At 47.5% G+C, this 18,062-nt stretch overlaps 2 protein-coding genes across 3 annotated transcripts; one reads left to right on the top strand and one right to left on the bottom strand.

The window, feature by feature from the left end:
* Positions 1-80: 80 nt before the first annotated feature.
* ASPHD1 (aspartate beta-hydroxylase domain containing 1) lies at positions 81-3,403 on the top strand. Its single transcript, XM_036826352.1, has 3 exons — positions 81-1,024; positions 2,420-2,533; positions 3,072-3,403. Exons 1-3 carry the CDS (start codon positions 145-147, stop codon positions 3,179-3,181), a joined length of 1,104 nt encoding a protein of 367 aa, XP_036682247.1. The 5' UTR covers positions 81-144; the 3' UTR covers positions 3,182-3,403.
* A 90-nt stretch (positions 3,404-3,493) lies between these two features.
* KCTD13 (potassium channel tetramerization domain containing 13) lies at positions 3,494-16,516 on the bottom strand. 2 transcript variants are annotated; one of them, XM_036826350.1, is made up of 6 exons: positions 16,077-16,516; positions 14,480-14,649; positions 7,137-7,226; positions 6,995-7,047; positions 6,113-6,308; positions 3,494-4,269 (listed from the first exon to the last, which is right to left on the bottom strand). In XM_036826350.1, the coding sequence occupies exons 1-6, from the start codon at positions 16,318-16,320 to the stop codon at positions 4,033-4,035; spliced, it is 990 nt and encodes a 329-aa protein (XP_036682245.1). In that variant the 5' UTR covers positions 16,321-16,516; the 3' UTR covers positions 3,494-4,032. The 2 variants fall into 2 exon arrangements, with proteins under 2 accessions (XP_036682245.1, XP_036682246.1); XM_036826351.1 differs by lacking the exon at positions 3,494-4,269 and adding an exon at positions 5,192-5,676.
* Between the last annotated feature and the right edge of the window lie 1,546 nt (positions 16,517-18,062).

Raw genomic sequence — 18,062 nt, 5'->3', positions numbered from 1 at the left:
GGAGAAAGAAGAAGGAGAGGAGAGAGGAGAGAGAGGCAGAAGGAGAGGAAGGAAAGGAGAGTTAGAGGTACATGAAGGAAGCGAGAAAGCAGGAGGTACAAGGTGGAGAGAGGACCTCAGAAGGAGAGAGAACCAAGAGTAGGAATGTGGAAGGGAAACAGCCCAGGGTGTAACCAGGGAGCAGCCATGGAAGGAACCAGTGGAGAACTGGGGGGACAAGGGAACTGGGGTCTGGAAGATGCCCCAGGCCTCTTGGCCAGGGCCTCCCTGCCCATCATGCCTGCATGGCCATTGCCTCTGGCCTCGTCTGCCCTTACCCTGCTCCTTGGAGCTCTCACTTCCCTCTTCCTCTGGTACTGCTACCGCCTGGGCTCCCAAGATATGCAGGCCCTAGGGGCTGGGAGTCGGGCTGGGGCTGTCAGTGGTAGGCCTGGAGGGTGCTCTGAGGCTGGCAGACCAAGCCCACGGAGCTCTGGGGAGTCTGTGGAAGGACCTAGGACAGAAGGCCTAGTGAGCCGTCGCCTTCGGGCCTACGCCAGGCGCTACTCCTGGGCAGGGATGGGTAGGGTGAGGCGGGCAGCTCAGGGTAGCCCAGGCCCTGGGGGAGGGCCAGGGGTCCTGGGCATTCAGCGCCCAGGCCTGCTTTTCCTGCCAGACCTGCCCTCAGCCCCCTTCGTGCCACGGGATGCCCAGCGGCATGATGTGGAGCTCCTGGAGAGCAGCTTCCCTGCCATTTTGAGGGACTTTGGGGCTGTGAGCTGGGACTTCTCAGGGACTACCCCTCTGCCTCGGGGCTGGTGCCCACCACTGGCCCCTGGGTGCTACCAGCTCCTGCTATACCAAGCAGGCCGGTGCCAACCCAGCAACTGCCGCCGGTGCCCGGGGGCCTATCGGGCACTGAGGGGGCTGCGAAGCTTTATGAGTGCCAACACCTTCGGGAATGCTGGCTTTTCCGTCCTCCTGCCCGGGGCCCGGCTCGAGGGCCGCTGTGGGCCCACCAATGCCCGAGTCAGATGCCACCTGGGTAAGTGGATGCTGCTTACAGACAGCTTCCTCGCCTCCACGATTCCCCCTCCAGACTCTCTTCTCTGCCATCACAGCTTTCTACACTGTGACTCTGATCATGCCTTTCTTCTCGGAAATCTTCCTTGACTCCCTGTTGCCCACAGCAGCATTTCCTGAGCTTCAATCATCTGCAAACCATCTTCATAAGCTTTTCCATAGTCATTTACCACCTGTACTGTTTCTTCGTATTGACTCCCCCCCATGTTTTGTTTTACTTATTTAAAAGGAATCTTTATAGAAAAATGATAATCAGTATTATTTGACCTAAATAAGAATTATTCATAAAAATAAGTTTAAACTTAAAAAAAGAAAGCTTTAAAAATTCTAGCGAAGTGTCCTAGTCTGAGGCTGAAGCCTACACTCTCCTCCTTTAAAAAGGAGCAATGTTGGGAATTGCCTGGCGGTCCAGTGGTTAGGACTCTGTGCTTTCACTGCTGAGGGCCTGGGTTCGATCCCTGATCGGGGAACTAAGATCCCACAAGCCACAGGGCGTGGCCCCAAAGAAAAAATAAACATAAAAAGGGCAATGTTAGGGGGGATGTTAAAGTTATGGTAGCACCAAACTGAGATTTTCTTTTCAATGTTTTAGAGATTGAAAGAAAATGGGGAGAAAAAAAGATTTGTTTTCTGATTGTTTAATGCCATGACCTTGTTTTGCCTACAGTCATCTCCTGTGCTACCAGTTGAATGTGTTCTACACTTCAAAGCACGCTGGCTTTGAAGAGATCTGGAGCAAGGCCAGATCTTTTCTCCTTATCTCCTACCTGTTCCCTTCTTCCCCTTCCCTCCCACCATGCCCTAAATCACGAACGCCTTCTGGCTGATCCTGGCAGATGCCACACACATGCTCTTAACCTAGAATGTCTTTCCCCCTTATCACCTCCTGGAAAACTCCTACGTAGCCTTCACAACTCGCACTTTCAAATGCCACACCTCCTCTGGAATGTCTTCCTCTTCCCCATCATTTGAGTTAGCTCCTCAGTTTTCTGCACCCCAGTGTGTGGTCCTTGGCAGGTTGGAGCCATGTTTTATACCTTTTGGGGAGAGAGGGCCTAACACACAGTAAGTTCTTGAGTTAAACTGTCAGAAGCCCAAGAGGAGATGCTGTTTCCTTTAGGAAGCTTTCCCTCGTCTCTGAAACAGAATAGATTGTGCTTTGCACTGCATTTTCTGTCTCCTAGCATTTCTTTCCCCCAGTACTGTATTGTAATTTTACGTGGGTCACCTTCCAGAGAGCGAGGAGGGACCACCATAGAACCTGGCATTTAAGACTCTCAGATCTGCTTTTTGACTGAATGGGGTGGGCCCCTTCGATGGAGGCAGGAGTGTTGGAGGCCCGGATCTCTTTCTACAGGCCTGAAGATCCCCCCTGGCTGTGAGCTGGTGGTCGGGGGTGAGCCCCAGTGCTGGGCTGAGGGACATTGTCTACTTGTGGACGACTCCTTCCTGCATACAGTGGCTCATAATGGTAATGGGGCTCCCATTCTGCTAGGAGGGATGAGTGACTGAAGAGTGAAGGGGAATAGACTAGAGGCTGCAGAATCGGGCCCAACTGGCTTCCTGTCCTACACCACCATTTTCTAATTGCATGACCTTGAACAAGTCACATGATTTCTCCAATCACCCGTGAAATAGGGCAACCGCCTTCTTTTATCAAGTGACTGCAAGGATTAAATAAGTTAATGTAAGTGCACAGCAAAGTGGTTCATAGCACAAGACCCTGGGCCTGGACCACCTGGGTTCCTGTCCTACCTCTGGCATTAGCAGTGTGACCTTGGGCAAGTTATTTAACCTCTTTGTGCCTCAGTCACTTTGCATAAAATGAGAATACTTATGGTACTACCTCACAGTTTGTTTTGATGATTAAGAGTTAATACACATAAAGGATTAGAACACTGTCTGGCACTTATTTACAAAGTGTTTGCATTTATGAGTATTTGGTGAGTGCTCTGGCATGTAAGTACTTAATGTCAGCTGCTCTGCTGTCTCCATCCCACGTGCCCTAGGCTCTCCCGAAGATGGGCCTCGAGTGGTCTTCATCGTGGACCTTTGGCATCCCAATGTGGCTGGGGCCGAACGCCAGGCCCTCGACTTTGTCTTCGCACCAGACCCTTGAAGGAAGGTGTTCCCTTCAGACATCTGGGCTGGAGAGATGCTGCGCTCGGGGATGGCCTGAGTGGTAGCCAGGACCACCTCTCCATTGCAGGGGGTGGGGTGGGGCTGAGGGTGGGAACTGGCCAGTGAACGCCGAAATATAGATTTTTAAATCCTCTCCTAACTCCTGACTACTTTATTCCCAGCTACCAGCCCAGGGAAAGGCTGGGGGCAGGGATCTGTGTCTTCTCCCATCCAACTAGCCAGGTACCTCCCTAACAAGCCATATACCTGGCCCTCTCCCTGGGAGCCAGCACCAGACCCTCAACTCAACTTTATTCCAATAATTTAATAGAAAATTAAAATAATAAATAATATGAAAAAAATTGAGAAGATGCTGAGCTGGTGCAGGCCCAGGCCTGCCTAGTACAAAGTTAAGGAGGTAGGGAGGAAGGTGGGGAAGCAGGAGGGAGGCAAACTGCCCTGCACAATGGTGAGGAGGCGGCTCAGAATGTGGTGGGTTATTAAGGGCTGGCTTGACACTTTGGTGTGTACAATGTACTAAAAAAAGACAAAGGGAATTCTAAACCCTTCTAAGCCAGCTGGTGAGGGAAGAGGGCAGGACAAGGATGGGGAGGAGGGAACCAATGCAGGCCTTCTGAAGGCCACTGAGGGGAGGGGCTGGAATGTACCGTGTGGTTAGCAATGAGATGGGAATGGATGGAAAAGGGCCAAAGTGAACTGTACCATGCAATGAAGGGATGGAAGAAAGACCCACGACTTGGCCAGCAAAGCCGCGGCAAAGGTCTGGGAAGGGGAGGAAGAGAGAAAGGGACTGGGTCCCAGCAGCCAGAGGAAGACTCAGGGCAAAGCTCAGTCCTTGAAGACAATCTGTTGGCCGTGAGGACGCTCGTCATGGGTGATGTGGCGCCGGACATGGATTCTGCGGACACGGTGCTCTCGGTTCTCCTCGTCCTCCCCTCGGCCTGCCCCGCCACCTCCAGCTGCACCCCCTGTGGCCTCCAGGAGGGCTGGGTCTGGGCCTCGGGGAGTCTCGTAGATCAGGATGTTCAGGGTCTCCTCAAAGATCCGGGCCTCTGGGAATTCCACCTGCAAAAGGCCAGCAACCCCCAGCTCCCTCCCTCTGGCTCGACTACTACGCAGCCATCCCCTCCCCGAGGCTGCTCCTGCACTGTCTCTCGACTCCTATAGCCTCTGCAGCCTCCTAGCCTCTACAGTCACAGGTTCCTTTAGCCTGGACTGTCCTCTTTGCAACTTCTTTACTCAGCTAAGTCACACTTATACTTCAAGGTCCAGCTCTGAAGTCAGGCAGAGAGTTGTTTGTTTTCTGTCCTTTGTTGCCAAGTCTAGGTATATCTTTTCATTTGACAAATATTTACTGAGTGACTGCACCGTACCAGGTGTTGTTCTGGGCATTGGGGATATAGCAGTGAACAAAACAGGCAAAGTTCCTGTCCGCAGGAAGTTTACATTCTAGAGGGAGGACCCAGACATACATGTAATAAGATATAAAGTGTCAAATGACAATAAATGTTACGGAAAAATTATAGCAGGAAAAGGGTGTGGGGATGGCCACCGCCAGGAATGTTACAACTTTAAAGAGGGAGCTCAGAGAAGGCCTCACTGAGAAGGTGACATCCGACCAATAGCCAAAGGAAAGGAGGGAAGGAACCAGATGGAGAACTAGAGAAAGATCAGTCTGGGAAGGGAACAGCTCTGGGGTCAGGAATTCGCTTAGTGTATTTGAAGATCAGCACAAGGCCAAAGCAAAAAGGCAGAGTGAAGGAGAGTAGTAAGGGATGAAGAGGTGGTTAGGGGTTCCCCTTGTGTGGCTTGGAGGGATATAAACAACAAAACTTTAACAAGCTGCATTCTCATTACTGGTTTATCTTCCTGTCTTCCCAATTACAGAGGAAGCTACTTGGAAACTGGATTATTCATTCATTCATGCATTCAATAAATGTCTCCTAGCTTCTGCGGTGTGATAAAGGCCTGGCTAGTGCTACAGAGATAGGGAAAAAAAAAAAAGATTCAGCTTTACTCTCAAGAAGCTAACTCCTTGCTGCTGAAGTAAACACTCCTACTCCCCCCATCCCCAGCAGACTACAATCAACATTGTGTTTAGCTGACAGGCGGGTATGACCAACTTTGTCTGGGGTTGTTGGGTTGAAAGTTCATGAGTGGTGTCCCAAAGAAAGTGATGCTTGGCTTAGGTCTTAAAGATTAAGCACAAGTCCATTAGGCAGACAGGAATGAGGAAAAATAATTCCAAGAAGAGGGACTAGTGTGTGCAAAGGTAGGGGGGTGTGAAATAGCACTGAGTGCTTAGAGACTTTCAAGATCTCCAGTGTATCTGAGGCACATCCTTCATGTCAAGGTCAGAAGGGACCAGGCTGATAAGATCTTCAGGGGCCAGACATCATGACAGAGGGCTTGTACTTTACTCAGCATCTTATTCACCTTGATTTCAAGCCTCTTGCAGTGCTCAGGAAGTATCTGCTGATGATTGCCATGTTAATGACTCAGGGCCTACAATCTCAGTGTGTTCCAAGCACCTGAAGTTTTAAGAACCTACTCTGGGTCATGGATCCTTCTGAAATTCTAATGACAACTATGGTCCTTCTATACAGAAAAATGCATACCCACTCCCCAAACTGCACACTCTTTCAAGATAGCCTTGAAACCCAACTGGCCTAGATTAAGAATCCCACTCTAATCCAACACCCTCCTTTCACAGGTAGAGAAGCAGAGACCCACAGAAGTCAGATGACTTGCCCAAGGTTACAGAACTAAGACCCCAGAACTTAGAACTCCAGCTCCTTGTCCCGGTGATGGATTTCCCCTGCCTGATCTGCTGAGCTGCCTTTGTCCAGGGTGCTCGTCCTGCCCACCACCACAGCCCTCCCTGACCAGGCCCTGAACCCTTTCTGACCTTGGTCTGCTTCTTCTCCGTGGCATAGACAATGGAGGTGCAGCACACCTCGGCGATTTTGCGGCCCTGCCCGTAGAAAGACCAGCAGCAGATCTCATCCCCCAGAACATCCTTGAGGAATAGCAGCCGCCCATGGAAGCGCAGGGCCAGTTTGTCAAACAGCTCGATGTTCTTAAGTAGGTTGTCGTCTGAAGTGCTGAGGACCAGGGGGCCAAGAGGCTCAGCACAACTGGCTTCCTCCCTCTGTTCCCCCAAGCTTAGGGGCCCAGATATCTAGCACTCTAGTCCTACCTAGGAGTTTGGTGCCCAGAAGGGAGCGTCCTCCACCCCTGGGGCCAGGCCAAGGAGGCCTCAATATGGAAGCAGCATTGGCTCAGCAAATCCCAGCACAGCAGCGTGGCTACCCCGTGCAGGTTCTGGAGCCAAGCTACCTCACCTGGCATCCTAGCTCCACCACTTTTTAACTGAGTGACACTAAGCAAGTTACTTCACCTCTCGGTGCCTCAGTTGCCTCATCTGTAAAATGGAGATCACAACAATACCTACTTCAAACAATTGTGAGGATTATGTGAGTAAATATACGTAAAGCACTTAGAGCCATGCCTCTTATAAGAAATGCTAGTAATTATCATCTAATCCTCACCTGGACCCCAGTTTACTGATGATAAAACTGAAGCTCAGAAGTGAAAATGACCTGTCCAAAGTACCCAGTGGGTAAGTGGCAGAGCTAGAATTTGCATCCAGGCAGGATTCTTTTCACCCCCCCACCCCCCCACCCCCGCCGCCCCCAGGCGGCCATAATCCTCCCCTTGGGCCAGGAGCAGAGCTGTGCTTGAGCCCAGGATTCCACCCAGTGCACCTCCCCGCCCCTGAGGGGGTCACCTGGTGTAGGAGTACTTGTTGTTACTGCGGTTGTGCAGGAGCTTCACCACGGGCTGTTGGGGGAGAAAGGATGGAGAAGGGTGGGGGTCAGGCTGCCGGGACAGGCCCCCAGCCTCCACCCGACAGGGCTCAGGGGCCTCACCTTGGAGGTGCTGGCCAGGAGCTGCTGCTCCTCCCGGGGAGATGTCACCGTGGGGATGAGGCACAGCGGGGACAGGTTCTCCCTTTTTTGCTGGAGAAGAAGCGGAAGGTGATTAACAGCACAACCAGAGGTCACTCACTCCCCAACCTAAAAGCCTTCAAACACTGCTTGTTGCCTTTGGGAAAAAAATCCAGACTCCTTAGTAGTCCACACAAGACTGCAGGATGCGAACTCTCTGATCTCGTCTCTACCACTCTCCCCTGCCTGCTGGGCTTCAGCCCCACCTGTTCCTTCACGCATCCAGCTTGTGCCCACCAGGCCCTTTGCAGCTGCCATTGCCGGCAACAGCCTGCGCTGGCCCCTTCATGCCATTCAGATCTCAACTCAAACAGTGCCCCTAGGAGGGTGCTGGTCCTCCACCCGAAACTCCCCGGCTAAGCAGCCTCCTCTACTTCTTCCTTTTCACACTATCAGTTCACTTTCTTCATGGCACTCAGTTCCTCACATTTTCTCATTTTTTGGTATATTTGCTCATGGTCTCTTCCTAGGCAATAAGTACCAATTTACAGTAGATGCTCAATAAATATCTGGTGAACGAATGAACTGGGCTAGGTGGAAGGTTGGAGGGAGAATCAGAACCAGACACATAGGTTTCTTTCCTCTTCTCTGCTTTCTAGAATCTTCATGCCAAAACCCCTCTCACCTCTCCCAACCTAAAAACTAGATGTGCAATTCTAATACAAATTCCAGAAGATTTTTTTTTTTTGAGAAACTCCTAAGGCTTTTTCTAAAATTAATTTGGAAGAATAAGTCTACTCTTACTTAGGTCAATTTTTAAAGAGTCAAGCAAGAGAAGAGATTGACCCTCCCAGATATTAAAATATCTTACAAAGCCATAATAATGAAAACAATGTAGTTCTGGTACAGAAACAAACAAAAACAATGAAACACAATAGAGAACTTGGAAACAGACTGGTGTATATAGGAGAACTGATTATTTATAGAGAGAACATCACAAATCAGTGGGGCAAGTGTGTATTAGTTATCGCTGTGTAACAAACTGTCCCCAAACTGAACAGCTTAAACCAACAACAAATACTTATTATCCATTTCTGTGGGTCAGAATGGATATTCAGGAATTCAGGAGTGGCTTAGCTGAATGTTTTTGGCATGGGGTCTCTCACAAGGTTATAGTCAAGTCAGCTGGGGCTGCAGTAATCTGAAGGTATGTCTGAGTTTGGAGGATTTGTTTCTGAGAACGCTTATTCAAATGGCTGGCAAGTTCAGGATGGCTATTGGCAGGAAATATCTGATCCCTGTCATTTAGACCTCTCCGTTGGGTTGCTTGAGTGTCCTCACAATATGGCAGCTGGCTTCTCCAGAGCAAATAATCCAAGAGAGAGCAAGGTGGAGGCCTCACTGTCTTTTATGACCTAGTTTTGTTAGCCCTATTCAGTGTGGGAGGGAACAACGCAAGGCAATGAGTACTAGGGAACAAGAATCATTGGGGACTGCCTTGGAGGCTGGCTCCACAGTCCACCTTCTGGCTCCCATTGATTCAAATCCCTCCCATACACAAAACACACTCACCCCCTCCAAAGATCCCCCAAAGTCCCATCCTATTACAGCACTGAAGTACAGAATCTGGTCATCTAAATCAGGTTCAGGTGGGGACAATGCTCCTTGGGAGGTGTTCCTTAACTATAGCTCCTTAGGTACATTTTCTCTGGATCTGATGACCTGTGAACTAAAGAGACTAGTTATCTCTTCCACACACTCCACATGCAACATGTGGAACAGGCATTAGGATAAACACTCTTGTTCAAAAGGTGAGGAGGGGTGCAGGAGGCACAGAGAAGTCACTGCTTCACAGAAATTCTGTAATCCAGTTGGACAAATATTGGGAGCTCTCTGATGTCTACTCCTGTCCAGGAATGATTCTCTATGGCTCTTGGCTCTGACCTGAGTCATCCTTCCATTTCCATGAAAGACAGTCCGTGTTTGCAGCTCCATAGTTTCCTTAGCCTGCTTTCTGCCTGTAGAACTTCGAGGGTCCAAAGGCTTCTTCTCCTCTTGTACTGTCTCTGTCCCTTCCAGTCTAAGCTGGCAGTGTTTCTGCCAATATAATTCTCTTAAAAACTTAATGGGTGTCTTGTGAGTCCTGGGTTTCAGTTCATTAGACAAAAGCCTCACCCACACATCTTTGTGAGATAAGCTCTTCTCTACTTTGGGCTTATGCTGAGACTGCTGCCTGACAATAGCCTTAAGCTTCTTAAAAGTGCTATTATTTGATTGAATGGTTCTCTGAGGCATCTTCTTGGATATTTCTGAGGTCTTAAAGGATTTTACAATCACATCCTCAGCTTCATCTTTAGACCATGTTTTACTGAGAATGCCCTGTGTTTGATCTTTGCCTGGAAGCCATTTGCTAATTTTAACATCGTTGTTATCTGAAAGGCTGGGAATTTTCAAGCCCCCAAAATTCCTGGCTCCTTTTTGTTCAATTCTTTTTCCTTTAGCTTACCCTCTCCTCTTCTGTTTCACTATAAGCAACAAGAAACCTGTGGCACTTCAACATTCTACCTGGAAATTTCTTTAGCTAGATCACCCAGATCATTAGTATGTTTTCTACTTTCTACATTACTGTAGGAGACAGTGTTGCTACTTCTGCCACTATATAACAAGGATCCCCTTTCCACCACTTTCCAGTAAACATGTTCCACACTGCAGCCTCCTCAGAGGTCATCAGACTTCTATGAATACTCTTTAAAGCTCTTTAGGTTTTTATTAACACTGTTCTCAAGTCCTTCCAGCTTCTGCCCTCTTCCCAGTTCTAAAGCCACTCCCACATTTTAGGTTTTTGTTATGGCAGAACCCCACTCCAGATACCAAAATCTGTTATCCGTTACTGGGTAACAAATTAGTACAAACTTAGCAGCTTAAAACAACAATAAACATTTATTATCTCACACAGTTTCTGTGGGTTGGGAGCTTGAGACTGGCTTAGTTAGGTGGTCCTGGCCGAGGGTCTCTCATGAAGTTGGAGTCCAAATGTTGACCAGGGCTGTAGTTATCTGAAGACTTGATTGGGCCTAGAGGATCCAATTCTGGGATAGTTCACCCATTTGGCTGGAAGTCTGTGCTGGCCGTTGGCAGGAGGCTTCAGTTCCTCACCAAGTGGACCTCTCCCTTAGGGCTGCTTGAATATGCTCACATGGCAGCTGGCTTCCCCAGAGTGAGTGATCCAAGAGAGGCAGAAACTGCTATGGGTCTTTTATGACCTAGCTTTAGAAGTCACACACTGTCATCTCTGCAATCTCCTACTGGTTACATAGGTCAGCCCTATTCAGTGTGGGAGGGGACTAAACAAGAGCCTGAATAAGCAAGAGGCAAGAATTGCCGGTGGCCATCTTGGATGCTGGCTACCACAGATTGTGTAGTAGATGGCATTGAGAAAGCTAGCTCACTCCACAGAGGACAAAAAACAGTTGAATCCCTTCATAATTCGCATTTACAACAGTGAATTCCATATACAAAAGGTAAAACTATAAAGCTAATAAAAAATGTAGAATAAACTTCTTAAACAAGATCCTAAGAGGATAAAAAAAAAAAAAAAAAAAAAGAGGAATTTGACTATATTAAAATCAAGAATCTCTCCAGTTGACAATGAAAAGCATGACTTTATAAATAATTTCACGTAATAATGCTGAAGGAATTACAATTATTCTACAACCCTAATGAAATTATTGATTCAGGTGAGAATTATAAATGGATGTGTGGTTGATAGGTAACTGCCATTCATAAAGTGCCTAAATTACTTTATAGTTGGCAACAAGGAAATGTAACTACAATGGAGGGATCAAACCATCATCACCTGAACCTAGGGGCCACTACTGAGCATCACTAATGATGGGTCATATTAACAATATTGTAGGTCTTGATATAACACAGTATGATATATGTAACATTACTTAACATGTTTTCTAACCAAAATGTTTAATATCAAGCTTTTAAATCTACCATCTAATTTAGAGAAAACTCAGGATAGGGTAGGGTAACAAACCACATCAGGCGAGTTTGGAAAGTAGGTCACTGTGAAGGACAACTGATGGTCAGTATTATAAGAAAGTCAGTATTTTGAGAAAAAAGGGACTGCTTGGGTTGGAAAAAGAACATAATAACCAGATGTAATGCAAGGATCTAGATTGGGTCCTGGTTTAGATGAACCACCTATAAAAGACATTTCTGGAACAAACGGAGAAATTTGTGTATGCCCCTGATGTTACATAAAATTTCACTGACATGGAAAGATGGCAATTATTAACAAACAAAAAAAAGCATACTACAAAACAGCACATACAGCATAATCATATTTTGGCAAACACACACACAGGAAAAGACCTGGAAGGATATTTGGTGCTTTTATTTTTTTTGATGATCTGTGTTTTCTAAATTTCTACAATACTTATAGACTGCTTTAAAAATAATAAAGTTATTTATAATTAAAAAAATAATTTCTATTCAACAACAGATCCCACATACAGGTGACATTCTAAGAGAAATTACTGGCAACATCTAAAACTGACTAGAAATTATTATCTAACAGACTTTCTCAACTGGGCTTCCTCATTGAATATCAAAACCCAGCAAATAATTTGAGTAACTATTTTCTCAACTCTTCTGAGAATGTCAGGTAAATAGTACCATTCTAGATGCACAGGAGAAGTTAATTTATTATGTAAAATACATGCCTTAGAGTAATAGGGCTTAATTCTCCCTAGGAACTAAGCTAAAATATGTAAGAATCTCCTGAAAAACAACAAGAAAAAGATAGGACACTCAGTAGAAAATTTGGTAAAGAATATGAATTGGCAATTCACTGAAGGAGAAACCAAGAAAGCTAGTGAGTATGTGAAAAGATGTTCAATCTAATTAGTAATCAGAAGCATGCAAATTAAAATGAAATCACTCTATACCAATCAGATTGGCAAAATTAGAATGCTGGGTGATGCCATGAGTTGCTGAGGATATGCAGAAACAGGATTCCTTATGCACTGCTCATCAAGAGTACAAGGTGCTACAGCCATTTGGGAGAGTAATATGATACTTGCTGAAATTCGTTTGCATGTGTCCTGCGGCCCAGCAATTCCACTCCCAGCTACAATCATGAGAAACACTGACCCAGGACCCACAAACGTACAAAGATGCTCATGGTGGCATCGTTTGTGGGGGCAGGAAGCGGGAGGCAATCTAGGTTTCCAACCTCAGGGGAATGTATAAATAAAATATGGTTGAATGCACAGCACAGATTCCTGTGCAGCGGTCAGAAGCAAAGAACTAAATGTACATACAGCAGCATGAGCAGAACTTGGAAAAAGTGTTGAATTAAGAAACAGAACATACAATCCGTAGCTCAATGACATTTATGGAAATTTAAAATACATATGTATACAAAATAATGTTTTAGTTTTTTAAGGGTACAAACATAATCCAAGGAAATGTATTAAAACATTAGAACTGGAGGGGTACCTATGGGGAAAAGGGAAGTGGGCAGGGGACTGGGAATGAAGGAAAAAATAAAAACAGAAAAGATCTGCATAGACTAATGATGTTTAAGTGCTACACACTGAGAAGTATGGTGAACTCAATTCTCTGTACCGGAATCTTAAAAACAACGGGATTTCCCTGGTGGTCCACTGGTTAAGACTCCCAGCTTCCACTGCAGGGGGCACGGGTTCGATCCCTGGTTGGGGAACTAAGATCCCGCATGGTACACGTGGGGTGGCCAAAAGGAAAGAAAGAAACAAACAAAAAACTCCAAACCCAAAACCTCCAAACAAACAAGCATATTCTAGCTGAGTGGAGTGGGGAATGAGAATGGTCTCGGGGAAGCTTGGAAAGGAGGCAGCTGAGCACAGAAGAAAAAGCACTGCACTTGGGAGTCAGGCACCTGGGGTTGGCTCTGAGCTTTGCTGCTTACCGGCTCTTTCACCTTGAATATATCCCCAGCTTCCCTCATGTTTCTTTTTATGTCAAACAGGGGTACAAGAAGGTAACAACCAATCCTAACACACAGTGGATGTGAGATAACATTAGATAAATGTAAAGTTACAGAACAGGAATGCACTTCCAAAATCATCTAGTTTGATGTTTTTTAAACTGCAAGTGGTAACCCACTAATGGGTCATGAAATAAATTTAATGGGTTCCAAACGGCATTAGAAAGAAAGAAAACAGAATATCTCAGAGTGTATTTCACTAAAAGTATCATTTTATAAAACTTATTTCAGTCATATATACGCAAGTATAAAATGCATTTTTCTCTATGAGATGCAGTCAAAAAGCTTGAAAAACATGGATATTGCCCAAAGGAATTCTATACTTTTGGATTTCAAGGTCCAATAAGTATTCCCCAAGATAACAGAAAGTTGTTCATAGTTGCCACTTTTTAATATATTGAATATAAAGGGCATCAAAAAAGAAATTCTTACAATCTCCTATTAATATTGTATCATAAAAGGACACTTTTAACATTGTAAAAATAGAACAGAATAAAAGGCTTTATGTGAAACTCACTACACTGCACATATTTTTCTCATTTCCCTATCTTTTGGAACATGAGAACAGAATGCCAGAAGTAGGAATTGACTCACTCAAGGTCACTCAGTCAGCTGTGGTGGAGGTGACACTTAACTCATATCTCCTGGCTGTGCTTTCCAAACTCTTCTCCTCAGAATCCTAAGAGATCCCCAGAAAAGAAGCCCAGCAGGTGGGGCCCTGGAACCCCCAATCCTGTTTTATTGGGTGTGACTGCTTCTATAGTATTTCACTGCTAGAAAAAAAAAATTATTTAAAGCCCTGGGAGGGATGCAATGCTGCCTCCCAGGATAGGACCAGATCATGGAGGTCATTATATTCCAATTTAAATTCAGATTTTTTTTTTTCCCTTAGTGGGACAATGGCATTATTTGGGATTTCTGAGCAAGGAAGAGAATAAATTGGGATTGTGTTTAAGGATCATTATTCAGGTGCTAGTGTAACAGCTGGATTGGCTGGGTAGAAACAGCAAGAAACAGAGACAGTAGTCATTTAACCACTGCAGTAGTCTTGGCATGAGGTGGTGAGGGGGGCCCTGCCTGAGACAGCAGAAATGCAGAGGACAGTACCCCCAAATTCTCTATAGTGTCATGGCCAGTCAGAGCCAGGCCAGAGGCAACTCCTCCAGGCAGTGCCCCATATTTCCTTTTGTTTTTCTTTAATATCTTAATAGCTAACTGCTTGGGCAGGTCTCCCAGGGACATGAGCATAGGGGTGGGACTCAGGAGGTGGGGAAGGGACCCTCACCTGCAGTGCCAGCTGGCAGTCCTCAATCAGTCCCTGTACCAGGTAGTAGCGTGCTTCGCCCAGAAGCTCCCCCAGTTCTCTGGTACTCTCAGGCAGTGGCACGGACCCGTCCCGCAGGTAGTTGAGGATTGTACCAAAGTGGCGGCCGCTCCGGTCAATCAGCACCCAACCTGGTGCGGTGGGGAGAGGCAGGAGGAAGGATGGCTTTGCTAAAGGCTGAGGAGCTACTAAATTTTTATGAAAGAAGGATTCGAAAGCCACAATTCTTAATACTGATCTGTCTCAAGCCTGTGCCATAGCTAAGAAAATCCCTTTAAAACATCTCCAGTGAGTTCTCCCATAAGCCCCTTTTTAACACAGCCAGCCACAGAGAATTAATTCCCTCTCAAGTCTGTGCTACACTGAGAAGGTTCTCACCATCACAGAGTTCGTACAGATTACCTTATCAATAAACCTCTAACCTCTTGTGCTAATTCTGACCATCCTATTTAATTAGAATGTCTACCCTACCATCCAGTTTACTACCATTTTAACCTTTATATTCTTCATAGAATATAAAGATATATATTCGTCCTTCTATTCTTCATAATATACTTATTGCTATCTGAAATTACATATTTCGCTTTTGTTTTAGTATGTTTACTTGCTTATTCTCCCCCTGCCCCCACAAAAAAAGAAAACTCCATAAGGCTTAGCTTATCAGATTTGTGTACCAAACTATCTCCTGCACTGGCATTTTACAAATACTTATTGAATAAATAAATTCTTCACCTTCAGGTATTTGAAGGCTGAGCTCTACCTCCCCAATTTTTACTTTCCTGCTCTCACAGCCCTTGTTAACCCCTTCTGAATCCACTCCACCTCCACCACCCCCAACCCTGCCACCAAACTTTAAGGTTCCACTTGGGCATATGGGGCCCAGACCTGAATGCAACACTTTTGGGAAGGTAAGGGGCTCGCCTGCCAAAGAGAACTGTCCACTCTCCGCTCTGGCGTCCCTGGCAAACCCAAAGCAGCCCTCTCCTTCTACAGTCTGTATTTACAGATGGAGTCCTAGAGTGTAGAGGAACCTGCGTTAGGGTAACGGAGACCGACAAGATCCTCCAACTCTCGGGGATGGCTGTTGGCAGCGCTGAGGTAGAGAGGGGAACAAAAGGCTGGGCAGGTGTAAGAAACTGATGAAGGGTGCCCGCTGGAAGGATGTTGTTGGCAGCTGGGCTGGTTCCCAAGTCTTTTGAGCTGAGGCGTGAAGGGTGGGAGAGTCAGTGGGCAGCAGTCATGAAAATTGGGAGCTGACATGTTGAATCACTTACCACAGCGCCCGGCAGAGTAGTTGGAGGGGCGGGGGGGATGGTGCGGGGCGGGGGGGTGTCCATGAATGTTGGTTACTACTGCTGGGGGTAAAGACCGGGGGAGGAGGGAGATCATGACCGAGACAGGCGAGATGAGACGCGATGTGGGGGCTGGAGGGGGTGAGAATGAACCGACTGGACGGTGGCAGAGAACGGGCATGAGGAGACTGGGCCAGGAAATACCACGGGAAAGGGAGACGTGGATCTGGAGGACGCAGGACAGTAAGCAAGGGCGGCTCGCGTACCTCCGGCGTCAGTGAGCACCTCCGCGCGGCCGCTGAACATGGCCTTGAGCATGGTGTCCTGTCCCGTGAGGGTGCGCAGCGTCGTGTAGTGCAGCGAGCCGCCCACGTTCAGCTTCACGTACTTGCTGTTCGTGGTCAGTGGCTTGAGACCGTAGGCGGCGGAGCCAGGCTCGAAACCTGAGGGCTTAGGGACTTCCAGGGACGGGGCCTCGGCCGCCGCCGGGCCCGAGGCCTCGGCCGACATGCCTGGTGGTGGCGGCGGGCAGCGATCCTACGTTCTCTCTGCGCCCCCCGGGCGCTCCCAAAGACCCCGGTCCTGAGCCCTCGGGCCGGACCGCTGGGCCCGCACGCCTCTACACCGCCGCTATTCAACGACACTGGCCCTCAGACCCATCACGCCTGCACCGCCCGGAAACCGGGCGAGCAGCTGCGCAGGCGCGTCAAGCTCCCGCCCCCGACCTCGCGGGGCCGGAAGTGCGGAGCATGCGTAGTGGCCTTGGGCCGGTGGAGGGGTTGAGCGCCGGCTGTCGCGGGGCAGGGCGCCGCGGGAAGTGCGGTCTGGTAGGCAGTCCTGGAGGCCCGATGTAGGAGGCGCTTGGCCACCAGACTGGTGTGGAAAGCGGTGTCCCTGCCGCGTGTCTCTGCTCTCAGAGCGCTTCGTGGGCGTAAAGGGAAAACTGTGGCCCAGAGAAGCAGGGGATTGGGCACAGTTTCCCGCCTCCCATCCCCGCGCATTTGACAGACTGAGGGGAGCTGCGAACGAAGCACCAAGGGACGCTCTTAAAGGAGGCCAGAGGGATGTGGCCTCGCAGAGGAGATGGCGGTAGTGCTAGGGCATGCAGGGTGTGAGCAGGTAAGGTCGTCATGGAAGGCTTCCCTGAGGAGGTGATACTGAGCTGAAGCTCAGAAGAAGTGGCCCCGTGGAGGTGTGAGGGCGGAGAGTTACTGGCAGAGCCAAGGGCAAATACAAAGATCCTCAGGCCGGAACACACTTGGCATATTTGAGAAGCAGAAAGAAGGTCAGGGGTGGCTGGAGCAGCTGAGCAAAGGCCTTAGAATCCCAGCCGATGTCGTGAGACACCCAATCCGTAAAGAAAGGAGAAGTAAGCTGGGAACACGTTGTTGATAAAGTGTGGTGAGAAGTGTTTTTACCCGATCCCATCCACATTCAGTTGAGAGGCTGATACCTCAGAGATTTAACAATCGACCTGAATGTCTAGCAGGTGGATCCGCTGGAGGGAAAACTCAGCACAAAGTTGTAGTTTCCACCTTGCCATCAGTTCACTGGGTGATCAGGCAAGTCACTTCTCTCTGGGCTTGCTTGGTTCCTTTTCTGCTAGAGAGGGGTGCAAATTTAAATGCCAGGAGACAAGGTAGGAGTGTAAATGAGTGAGGCAGACCAGTTACAAGGTACTGAGGAGTCATGAGGCCTGTGGTGACCTGAAGAGCCCATGTTTTACCAAAAGGATTGCCAATTCTGATTTTTCAAATGTAGCTGGTGAAAAAGAGAAAAGCAGCTCATGATAACTGGGAGCTAGTTTGCACTCTTCCTTCAGAAGCCTTAGTGTTGCTAGTAGGGGGCCTGGCACTATTAGCTAGGCTGTGGTGTTGCCTTGTTGAGCATAAACAATTTTACAGAACACCAACATCAGACAAAACCAGTCGCTGATGGATTGAGAGAAAGACCATTCCATAATCATGCCTGAACACGAAAATGAGAACATTGTCCAGACCACAAAAGTGACCAAACACAACCCTCTCCACGGTTTGAGTGACTGCTGCTTCTTTACCAACTACAGCTTTAGCGCCGATCCATTCCTCCTAACTTCTAGATAAGAATTATTAAGATAACCAGAAAGAATTATCCCCACTTCCTGACAGCATCCAACCTAGAGCAAATCTCCCCTTTCTCAAACCCTCCTTGAAAATCATCTAACACAAGCCCCAATCCTTAATAAGTCCTTTTTAATATGCACTTGCTGAGAT

The sequence above is a fragment of the Balaenoptera musculus genome, chromosome 15, assembly GCF_009873245.2.
Source record: "Balaenoptera musculus isolate JJ_BM4_2016_0621 chromosome 15, mBalMus1.pri.v3, whole genome shotgun sequence".
Classification (NCBI taxonomy): domain Eukaryota; kingdom Metazoa; phylum Chordata; class Mammalia; order Artiodactyla; family Balaenopteridae; genus Balaenoptera; species Balaenoptera musculus.
The sequence above is the reverse complement of the archived record's forward strand: the minus strand, read 5'-3'. Positions and strand labels throughout refer to the sequence as shown.

What these genes read in the sequence shown, in the direction of transcription:
- ASPHD1 (XM_036826352.1), top strand. Translation starts at nt 145, where the DNA reads ATGTGGAAGGGAAACAGCCCAGGGTGTAACCAGGGAGCAGCCATGGAA. An exon ending in CCGAGTCAGATGCCACCTGG is followed by an intron (nt 1,025 to 2,419) that starts GTAAGTGGATGC and finishes CTCTTTCTACAG; the next exon opens with GCCTGAAGATCCCCCCTGGC. An exon ending in GCATACAGTGGCTCATAATG is followed by an intron (nt 2,534 to 3,071) that starts GTAATGGGGCTC and finishes CACGTGCCCTAG; the next exon opens with GCTCTCCCGAAGATGGGCCT.
- KCTD13 (XM_036826350.1), bottom strand. Translation starts at nt 16,320, where the DNA reads ATGTCGGCCGAGGCCTCGGGCCCGGCGGCGGCCGAGGCCCCGTCCCTG. An exon ending in GGTGCTCACTGACGCCGGAG is followed by an intron (nt 14,650 to 16,076) that starts GTACGCGAGCCG and finishes CCACCGCACCAG; the next exon opens with GTTGGGTGCTGATTGACCGG. An exon ending in AACAAGTACTCCTACACCAG is followed by an intron (nt 6,309 to 6,994) that starts GTGACCCCCTCA and finishes CCTGGTCCTCAG; the next exon opens with CACTTCAGACGACAACCTAC.